We start from the raw sequence: 11,553 nt of genomic DNA on the forward strand, positions 1-11,553 counted from the left end.
TATATATACCAATAGATATCATAGTATCAAATTAATATGAAATAAATATTGTAGATTCTTTAACAAGAAATTTTAACACTTTCACACTTACCGATTTTGTTTCGAGATAAAGGTATGTGGAGAAGAAGGCTGATACAAGCCTAAAAACTCTTGCGTCTTTTAAATAAGTATAATCGACTGTTTTGCGCCATAATAAAAGTTTTTAAAAAGTGAGATAATTATTTAATTGCGCTACCTCACCTTCAATTTTGACAAAATTAGGCTTATTCACCGCGTTTTTGCACAAAATGCGCAAAACAGAGACCGTAAAAAAGCGATAAATTGATTGGCTACCATGTCGGAACAAACAATAGGTTTGTTTGCGTTGCTAGAAATCCCCAAAAATGTTTGCACTTAAATAAATATATATTCAGGCGTTGAAAAGAGAGAGAACGACGATGTTAAGTGCAAAAAGTGCAAACAACGCGGACAGATCGAATAGGGCCTAGTTTACATCGTGCACTTGATACGGGTAGTAACTTTCTATTAACCCGGTTTACATCGTGTACTTGATATGCGTATTAATTTTCTATTAAATTATTTTAAGTAATGTATTTTAATTTTAGCAATGTATTTGTGACAAAAGTCATCACATGATCTTTTTTGTCGCTGAAACGGCCAGTTTGAAACGGTTCGTGAAAATATAACTTTAAGTACAGACATTTTTGGAGATTTGAAGCGAACAGACTTTACGTTATCCCTTCCACCAGTTCCATCATACTACTATGATAGAAATTGTACATACAGCGATGATTTGTGCTTATTATGTGTATATTTAGGAAAATTATGTCAAATAATAATATTTTCTACAATATTTCAGCTAGACAATTTACATTTTTATTACGAATAAAACGCACGATACATCCAACATCATAATTTTGACGTAAATTGGATCACATGTAATCTAAAAGTTTATTATTGACTTGTTTACATTCACCTTGATAGGAATAAGATAACTCTGAACGTGTAAATGCGACTTACTCAAGTAGGAGTTATAATAGAGTGTTTACTAAGCCGAAGTTAAGAACTATATAAATGTACTAACTAAATGATAAAAGTATTTAACATTATCTCGGGCACTCTTGTTTCTACGCATCATCTAATTGCTTTTCTCACCTTGACATGCTGCAAACAATTTCTCTAGAGCCTCTGCAAAGTTCTAAGATTATCAGATAATACTCGGTGATTCATGCTGATCCACATTGATCCATAAATCTGTTATTTGATGATCATATATGCATCATGGAAAAGCAAAGACAGGTAAAATAGACGGATCTCCGTTATTTTCCTTTTCTTCATAATGACGTCAGATTGTAATTATGTGGCAGTAATTACACATTAATTACATATATTTATTTACTTTTATTAATATATTTTTCTTATTTATATCTATAATTAATGTATATGTGTATGTATTATACATATTTAACATTTCCTTAAATTTTAAAAAATAAAGTTAATAGTGATATTTCAGAGTGAATGTATCTTTAAAGAATTGTTGCGTTCTTTTAGAAGAAGAAACGTGATAAATTACGTCATTCGATCCTGGAACATCAAATACCAGATGCTCCTACGCTAGAAGAATTTGAGTGTTTGCTTGGAGAATCACCGACAAATTATCCCAAGGGTGAAGCTGTAGAGGATATAGAGAGTGAATTGCATTCGGCTGCTATTGATACTGAAATTTATGAAAAGCAGGCTGCTGAAAGAGCAGCTTACGAAAAGAAATATTGTCGGCAAGATGAATCAATAAATAAGGTACTTGAATTATCAGTCAAATGTTTGATATTTATTTATATATATATATATATATATATATATATATACAGAATGTTTTTTAAAAAATGAAGTGAAAAGATATAAAGCATCGGTGCTTGTATTTTTTAGGTATTATTATCTGAAAACTCTCATGATGAAATTGACGCTGTTCAACCTTGCCTGACATCTGAAAACACTTTAGATGATCAAATAGATCAAGTGCAAGAAAGTATTTCCACAATTAAGCTGGTAGACATATCATCGACTATTCCAGAGGAACCCAGTCATACAGTTCAAGAATTCGAAAATACGATTAAAGAAAAGATTATATGTCATAAGACAAAGAAAACCAAAGTTTTAGACACTAAAAAAGATACTGCTAATGCATTTAAAGATGTTAGACCATTTACTGAGCAGGAATTGGCCTCTTTATATCATAATCAAGAGCTAACATTAGTAGATGCTTTTGTTACTGAGTTTACGGAAGCACAATTAAGATGTACATTGCTAAAACAGCAACATAAACTGTACGACCTGCTGATGAGCTATCTGAGGGTGCGAAATCACCTGGTCTCAAATTCTTACGAGTTGGAGCATCTGAAGAAGAGCTGTCGAGAGACACAGAAGCAGCTTTGGTGCCTAGAGAAGACATCGGAGACAGAAAATGGCGAGTGTCAAGATGGCAATCCCGTCACTGCTACTTATGAGTATTCAGTTGCTCATTTCAATCAGCAGACTCTAGTAACGCTCTCCAGGACATTATCTGCCATTAAGGACACGCTACACGATAGTCAAACATTGTACTGTTATGAGGCTGAGTCATTGCGTCTGCAAATTGAACATTACATACAGAGAGTTGCTACAAGCTTCAATGTAAGTTATTTTTTCCATCGAAAACAAAACTTAGATCAAAATGTTAAATATTAAAAAATTTTCAATATTTCTGAAATTTAGCTAAATTAAATTATGTATGTGGTCTGAACTAATAGCGTTTTCTCTTGCACTAGTGCACACTGAATGCATGTAAAGTCGTTGTACACAAATTGACATAAAAATGTATGTTTAATATAAAAACGGATTAAACCATGAAATCCCCATACATTTTATTGTGCTATTAAATAAAATCTGTATTTTATAATTCGAAATATTTGAATTTTACTTCTATATGATTTAAATCAGTGTACAACAGCTTTAATATGCACTCAGTGTGCACTAGTACAGAGCTAAGGGAAAATGGTATAAGTTAAAAAGATAAGCTATATATTAAAGTAATACGTGAAGAATTAATACAATCTACACATCCATAAATTGATTCTTTACACAGCTCAAAACTTATTCAAATCTTTTTTCTACTTTCAGGAGTTTGCTAATCTTTCGCAAACCGCTTCAGCAAATCTTTTACCAGAGCAGTCACCATCCCAAACTGCTCCCCAATTGATCGAACTCAGGATGTGCATAACTATCCTGTTCAACTTCCAGCGTCGAATTCTCAAAGATGGCAAATTCGTCACAGATACCAGAGAGTGGTTGTCAAAGCTGATAGCGGTGCTCTTAAGGGTCGCAACATGGCAGGATCATTTATTTCTGCTGAATCATATACTGCGATGTCCTGGTGGTGTGATGAACTGGGCCAAGCCCTTCGTACAAGTGCCAGTACCGCCAAAAATCTCGGGATTGAGTTCCTCGCCATTTAATGATCCATATCTTGATCATATGATTGCCACCCTTGCGGTAATTTTGTTACCAATCAAGGATCGAGATAAATTCCTGGAACAGGTAAAAGTAAGAATAAAATATTACTTTTAAGAAATCAGCATTTAACTTCTTTAATTCTTGTATTCTCAACCACATTTGCTATGCAGGTACATGTATCCTTGCAGGACACCACAAACAATCCAGGGGATACAGTGTGGGTAATGTTAGACGAGGAGGGTGAAGAGGACGAAGATATCGCTAATGCTGGCGCCATTTTCTTTGAGAGTGATCTGATTTCTCTTCTTCACCAGATTCCATTTGACAAGCTCTTCGAGCAGGTGTTGTTTATTCAGCGCCAAAATGACAAATATGAGCAGGAAGAGAAGGCCATCACAGATCATCACATGTTACGTCTCTTTGCGTTTTATGGAATACTCGTCAAACTTTTGAAGCAAGGTCTGAAGTCGTATGATTCGCCAAGATATAGACAATTAGCGAAAAGACTCAGCGCGTTGATCAGAGATGTTGTTCATTACGCCAGCGATCAGTGGGAAGCTTTTGACAAGAGCCAAGTATGTAAAATTAGAATATATGTATTTGCAGAATTCTGAAGATTATATTAATCAAACAACAATCATAAAGACATACGTCGTATACTCTTCTTTTGTTACTAATTTTATTTTATTTTATTCATTAAGAATGTAAATGAATATATTATATAGAGTTGAATATATTATAGTTTTTTTTACAAGTTTATAATTTCTTGCATATTTTGTTGTAAAAGTAATGTCAATTTTAATACAAACTATAGAAATCAATGCCTTAAACGGTCTAGTTCAGAGCTCGATAAGATTTGCACTTCTCAGCCGATTTTTTATTCTGATCCGCCTTCCGCTACTCCTCTCGTCCCGCGCGCAGTCCAAATGCTGCTCGACATTTAGGGGCTTATAATGTTCATAGAAATGAGGTGCACTCACTTTAGGCTTTAGGCACTTATAGCTCACGCTATAAACTTCATTCTATCTTTTTTTTTCTCTCATTATATAATTAAGACAGAATGAAGCAACGCGCGTAAGAGCTCAAAGCGAATACATCCATTGAATTTTCAATAGTTTTCCACATCACCCTTGAGGTATTATTGTTGACGCGTTTTTTTAAAGTGATATCCCCAGTAGGCCTAGTCCACTGATAAAAATAATGAATTGTACGACCAAGTAATTAAACACAAATGGAGTAAAATAAAAAATACTTATTCTGATTTTCGGAATCTTTTATTGGCAAGATCAGAAATGTCGATTTGCATATTACACGTAGCGAGTCGTATAAGACGAGGTAAAGAATCATCGTTCAAGAAAGAATGTCTCATATTTTTTATAAGCTTTATTTTTGAAAAGGATGTCTCACATAAATATGTAGATCTAAACATGAAATAAATTCAAAGTCCGAAATCTCGAAGCTTAGGGTATGATGATTCTTTTGTAAAAATTGGCATTAGTTTCTTTAACCATTTTAAGTGAAATATCGTTTTGCAAATCACATAATTCATCTTGCAAATCAAGATGAATTATGCCCTTTAATTGGCGTTGTAAGGGGATTCTCGAAAAGAATTAATTCAGTTCTGAATTTCTCGAAGCACAAGTATACCGTGTATCGAATTTGTCTATAAGAGAATCTAGAAAATGAATATATTCTTTGAAATTGCAATTATTGTCATGTTCTTCGAAAATAATTTGGCAAGAACGAAAAAAGTGAAAAATATTATCATTTAAGTGAGATTTTAATACAATGCAATTTTCTTCGGAAAGAATCAACGTGACTAACTAATCGGAAATATTTTGGTCCGTCCCTTGCAGTTTTAAATTAAGAAGCTTAAGTTAATTACTTATATCAGTAATAAAAGCGAGTTCAGTAAGAAATGTTACATTTTCCAAAAGAGATATATATTCGTGTATTTTTGAATTTTTCATTTGTTTCAGGAAAAGGAAAATCTTTTCTTATTGCAAAAAATATTTTTAAACATTTTGCAGCACTAAGCCAATGAATTGGACAATAAAGTGGGACATCAGTATAAACAGCTTTATGTTCATCAAGAAATAATTTAAATTTTCGATGAGTAAGGAACTTATGTCCATCTTTAATTTCATTAATTATTTTAGTAATAGTCTCCATAGCTGTTGAAAGTTTTACAACTTTATTGCTTAATGCTTCCTGATGTATTATGCAATGAATAATGGGTATATTTAAATTTCGCTGCTTTAATTGACCGGCAAATCCTTTTTTTAAACCTGTCATAGCTTTCGCGCCATCAGTCATAATTGAAGAACATTTACCAAAATCTATATCAAATTTTTTAAGAGTTTCTTCAACTGCCAAAAAAATATCGAGGCCTGTCGTTGTGTTATGTAATAAGACGGAATCTAAAAGTTCCTCGACACATGAATAATCATCTTGTATAATTCGAGTAAAAATACTAAGTTGACTTGTGTGTCGAATATCAATGTTTTCGTCAAGACACAAAGAAAAATATTTACATGATTTTAGAAGATTTTGTAATTTATCCCTTATGGAATCACTGATATCAGCTATTCTTGATGTTACAGTTTTTGCACTAAGAGGAATGTTTATTGCTTCCTCCAGAGTTAAGGAATTGCCAAAAGCTTTTACTGCTTCAACAATACAATTTTTCACAAAAACGCCTTCAGTGAATGACTTAGAATTTTGTGCTATAAGCAAAGAAACAGCATAAGAGACTTGCAGGGATTTTTGAGAAGAAGAAGGAAAAGAAGGTATTGAACTTTCTTGATAAACTAATTTTAACCTTTCTATAACATTCAATTTTTCTGAAATTGAGTAATTTAAATAATTTACCGAATGACAAGTTTTGAAATGTTTTTCTAACATATATTTTTTAACTACCGAAGGTTGAAAGCCGCAAAGTAAACAAATCATTCAATCTGAAATGTAACTAAAAAAGTAATTTAATTCCCAAGATTTATCAAAAACTTGTACATACTCGTTTTTTTCCATCCTTGAAGCTAATTTCTCAGAAGAATAATGAGATCTAATTACCTTTCCACTATGGAATGATTTACCTTTTTACTGACTCGATCTGCTAATATGTTCGCTGCGATTCAAAGAACTTAACAAGTAATATTTCACTGAATTTTACTAATTTGTTCCGTAAGGTACGAGAGGCAAACCGTATCTGACTCGATGTTTATGATTTTTCACGAAACAATATAGCCATTGCCTATGGTATGACAATCGCGGACGCCCGTGCCAATTGTTTGCATAAAAAATTGGCGCAAGCGTCACCGATTGTCAAATCATAAGCGCGACAGCTATGTTAAATCTGTCTTCTGTGTCTGAACTAGTGTATACTTTTGGAACTTAAAGTGAGATAGATATACGATATTTGTCTAAAGTGAAAAAGAGAGTTCTAGAACAGTCTAGTGCAGGAATAGACCATTAGTCTCGTGGAATATCAGAAACATCAATGGTCAATCTGCATCTTAAATGCTTACAATGCTTACATAATTTAGTGTGAATTTATATATATATACTATAATATATAATATATAAATTTAATACTACATATGTAGTCTTTTAAAATGTGCGCCGAAATGATTTTTCGGTCTTAAAACGCAAACTTTACTAAACTATCACGGTAATATTACAAATTAAATTGACTATCAATTTAATAATTTGATGCTTATAGAATTCTTAGAAAGATCTTAATGATGCTGGATAACATATTAAAATCTGTAAATAATTTTATTGCGAAAAATATTACCAAAGATCGAACCCGGATCTTTAACATTCCGTTCAAACTGTTAGATGTGATATTTAGATGTAAATATGTACATTCTATTATTCTTTTAAGAAATTAGCTTCTAGAATGGACAAAAACAAGTATGTATAAGTTTTTGATAAACCTTGAGAATTTAATTACTTTTTTAGTTACATTTCAGATCGGATGATTTGTTTACTTTGCGGCTTTTAACTTTCGGTAGTTAAAAAATATGTGTTAGAAAAGTATTTCAAAACTCATTCGGTAAATTATTTAAATTACTCAAATTCAGAAAAATTGAATGTTATAGAAGGGTTAAAATTAGTTTATCAAGAAAGTTCAGTTTTTCCTTTTCCTTCTTCTTCTTAAAAATCCCTACAAGCCTCTAATGCTATTTATACTGATGTCCCACTTTATTGTCCAGTTCATTGGCTTAATGCTGCAAAATATTTAGAAGTATTTTTTGCAATAAGAAAAGACGTTCTCCTTTCCCTGAAAGAAATAAAAAACTCAAATTTTCACGAATATATATCTCTTTTGGAAGATGTCACCTTTCTTACTAAACTCGTTTTTATTACTGATATAAGTAATCAGCTAGGCTTAATTTAAAATTGCAAAGGACGGATCAAAATATTTTTCAATTAGTTAATCACGTTGATTCTTTCCGAAGAAAATTGCAGGTATTAAAATCTCATTTAAATGATAATATTTTTCAAAACAATTAAAGAAACTGGTGCCGATTTTTACAAAATGTTGAAAGAATCATCACACCCCAAGTTTCGAGATTTCGGACTTCGAATTAATTCCATGTCCGAATCTACATATTTATATGAGACATCCTTTTCAAAAATAAAAAGATCCTTATAAAAAATTTAGAGAGACATTTTTCCTTGAGCGATGATTCTTTGTTTCCTCTTATACAACTCACTACGTATGCTCGCTAATAGTTCAAATTGACGTTTCTGATCTCATTAATAAAAGATTCTGAAAATCAGAACAAGTATTTTTCATTTCACTTTGTGTTTAATTACTTGGTATACAATTCATCATTTTTATTAGTGAATTAAGCTTAGTGAGGATATTATTTAAAAAAAACGCGTATCAACAATAGTACCTCCCAGTAAACACCAATCAACAGTAATATAATTTCTGATTCAACAATATAATTGCAATATAACATATTTATTATATTTCATTTATATTGTTGAGTGGGAAATTATAAAATTGATGTAATATTATTGTTAATTGATATACTGGATTCAAGGGTGATGTGGAAATCTATTGAAAATTCATTGGATGTGTTTGCTTTGAGCGTTTACATGTTATTTCATTCTGTTTTAATTATATAATAATAAGCGAAAAAAAAGATACAATAAAGTTTATAGCGTGAGCGCCCAAGGTGAGTCTCATTTCTATGAACATTATAAGTTCCTAAGCGTCGAGCGGCATTTGGACTGCGAGAGGAGTAACGGAAGGTGGAGCCGAGTCGAAAATCGGCAGAGAAGTGCTTGCTCTGATCTAGCTGGATCTTAAGTTTCAAAGGACTACATACGTAGTATATAAATTCACACAGAATCACGCAAGCATTTAAGATCCATCTAGACCGTTTAAGGCATTGATTTCTGTAGTTATAGTGTGTTATCATATATACGGTCCTATAATATATTTTATTGTTTATTTACGTCTAAATAAACATTGTTCCTTTATATGCCAATTATTACGAAGAATATTACTAAGGCGTTGGTCTAAAGGCTTAGGGCGCTCGCCCGGAAAGCAACAGATTCAAATTTGACTCCCGGCCGAGGTAATAGTTTTCGCAATAAGAATTAATTATTTACAGATTTTAATATGTCACTCAGCATTATTAAGATTTCGAAGATGCGAAAAAGCATCAAATTGTTAAATTGCTACTCAATTTAATTCATGATATTACTGCGGTACTTTAGTAGAGTTGGCGTTTCAAGACCGAAAAATCATTTCGGCGCGCGTTTCAAAGGATTACATACGTAGTTTATAAATTCACACCGAATACAAGCATTTAAGATCTAGCTGGACCGTTTAAAGTTTTGATTTCTAATTTGTATTATCATATGTATTATGTTCTATGGTCTGATTTTTAGTTTGTGTTATTAAATGTATTATGTTCAACCTGTTGATGTGACTTCATGTTTTTAATATATAGCATCTTTCTTTCCAATATTCAATTATTTTTTTGTAAATGGACTGAAGAAGACTTAGTACAATCGCAATGTTTCCGATTAATTTATATAGATAAAAAACTAGTTTAATTCTTAGTGTATGTTGTAATAAACTAGTTTATTTTTAAAGATCCAATAAATGTTGTTTGTATTTTTTTATCTTTCTAACTATTAATTTTTGCTTAGCAATCTCGAACTAGATATTTTACATATTTTAATGTCAATTTTGTTCAGATAACCGACGAATTGATGCTGCTGAAGCTGCAAACTGAATACGATTGTTTTTTTCTAAAAGCAATTCTCTGTATATTCTCGTCACGACGTCTAGGTGCGTGGCAATATCTTGCAGCGATACCATACCATATTATATCATCCACTACTTTATGGCACATTTTCTATATCCTGCATTCTGATTCTACATCTGACATAGCAATATCGAATATGTCAGTTTCAGGTAAACTATAAATAAAATAATAATAATAACATTTTTTAAATAATTATATAATTTTCTTTTTAATCCTTTTTATCAAAGTATATCATTAACAGTGATTTGGTATTGCAGATTGGGAAACAGCGCTAAGCTGTCCTGAACTTCATAGACAATTCGAAGAAAAGCTGAGCAATATGCCCGGTGACGAATCTTACTTTCTACTGACAACCTTTGCTAATATGGCCATGGCTAGAGGCCATAAAGATTACAATTTTGTGAGAACAACTACGATTGATCTATTCCAGGTATGTTAATAAATATATAAATGAAATAATGTAACAAACTTCGGGGCCGACTCCCCCTATCAAAACATGAAAAAAACTTTATATGAATGTATGATCGCAAACTCACTCTTACTGACAATGATATACAGCTTTCCTTTATTGATAGGGGAAAATAAGAAAGTAATATTTATTATTATTTAATATTATTTATTTTCAATTTTTAAGTATAACAAATGTTTAAAGTATCTCTCATTTAATTCAATACAAGCTTAGACACGTCGGATCATGAACTGTTGCACTTTTTCAAAGATCTCTGTGCCATTGCAAATGGTGCTACAAGTAAAGATGTGTAATAGCATATTTTACTTGGCGATTAAAATTTCATAAACTATGGGCTTTAAGTGTCTCCACAGATAAAAATCTAGAGAATTTAGATCGGGGAATCGTGGGGGCCATGTAATCATGCTCTTGTAAACATTTTGAGCTATATCTCAGTAACAGTGGATTTGTGAACATATGTTCATATACATTTTTTTTTATGTTTAGTTTGAGGAGCTTAGTCCCAAAATTTGTTTACTTCATGTTAGTTACATCCTATATATTTGAGTCTAATTAATCAAATAATTTAACGTAATAACGACAAGACACTCTATGCGTTTGATTTACTACAAATTTAAATTTGATTTTTTTTAAATTCAACTATTAACTTAATCTAGTGAATTGAATTATAGATTGGCTTTCTCAGTGAGGAAACTCAAGAGTCATGCTCGAAGGACGCGAGGTCACTTTTATCAAATTTGACAAGCAAATATCCTACTCTTTTATCTGATATTTTGCAAAAATTGAAGGATAATTTTGTATCAGTTGGAAAGGTATAATAACATTTATTTAAGATTACGTTTTTTTTTTATAATAAATCCTTTTAGAAATACGTCTTTTATATATGTTCACATTATGCAAATTACATTTGTTGCTAATCAGTTTTAATTATATTTTAATACTTTTATCATGATATCTCTCATAAAATTACGTACATACACACAGAGGTGTCCCAGAATATTTGGAATTATTTTTATGTGCAGATAGAGTGGACTGAACTGAGTCGAAAAGTCCTCTACAACTTAGTCCTCGCAATAGTTAACAAGTTACTAATTAATAAAAATGTAATCATTGTTGTAGTAATTTAGTGCATTAGGGTTAAACAGGCATTATTTAGCATGATTCAATCTTGCTTTATCAACATATTTAATGCTTTTTACGTCAAAAATAATTTATCTCTTGATATTATTACAAAAATATTTATCACACAAACGATAGTTATGAATTTATTTTTATTTATGTCATATATATATATATATA

At 31.4% G+C, this 11,553-nt stretch overlaps 2 protein-coding genes across 6 annotated transcripts in view; one reads left to right on the forward strand and one right to left on the reverse strand.

The window, feature by feature from the left end:
* Nucleotides 1-4,747, reverse strand: part of LOC108756285 (vacuolar protein sorting-associated protein 18 homolog) — a 14,920-nt gene extending 10,173 nt beyond the window's left edge. The window contains exon 1 of one of the 2 annotated variants that reach the window (XM_018499992.1): nt 4,742-4,747. The gene's annotated coding sequence lies outside the window, so the exon portion shown is untranslated. Of the gene's footprint in view, nt 1-91; nt 339-4,741 lie in introns of those variants that run through there. The other variant, XM_018499983.1, reaches the window with a different exon arrangement.
* The window catches only part of LOC108756272 (ectopic P granules protein 5 homolog), a 22,849-nt gene continuing 12,218 nt past the window's right edge, over nt 923-11,553 (forward strand). For 2 of the 4 annotated variants that reach the window (XM_018499940.1, XM_018499959.1), the window contains exons 1-8: nt 923-1,299; nt 1,552-1,797; nt 1,927-2,670; nt 3,157-3,579; nt 3,660-4,064; nt 9,715-9,934; nt 10,043-10,215; nt 10,926-11,066. In XM_018499940.1, the coding sequence (XP_018355442.1) occupies nt 1,282-1,299; nt 1,552-1,797; nt 1,927-2,670; nt 3,157-3,579; nt 3,660-4,064; nt 9,715-9,934; nt 10,043-10,215; nt 10,926-11,066 (2,370 nt within the window). In that variant the 5' untranslated portion in view covers nt 923-1,281. The remainder of the gene's footprint in view (nt 1,300-1,551; nt 1,798-1,926; nt 2,671-3,156; nt 3,580-3,659; nt 4,065-9,714; nt 9,935-10,042; nt 10,216-10,925; nt 11,067-11,553) is intronic. The other 2 variants (XM_018499969.1, XM_018499949.1) reach the window with 2 other exon arrangements.

The sequence above is a fragment of the Trachymyrmex septentrionalis genome, unplaced genomic scaffold, assembly GCF_001594115.1.
Source record: "Trachymyrmex septentrionalis isolate Tsep2-gDNA-1 unplaced genomic scaffold, Tsep1.0 scaffold126, whole genome shotgun sequence".
Lineage (NCBI taxonomy): Eukaryota > Metazoa > Arthropoda > Insecta > Hymenoptera > Formicidae > Trachymyrmex > Trachymyrmex septentrionalis.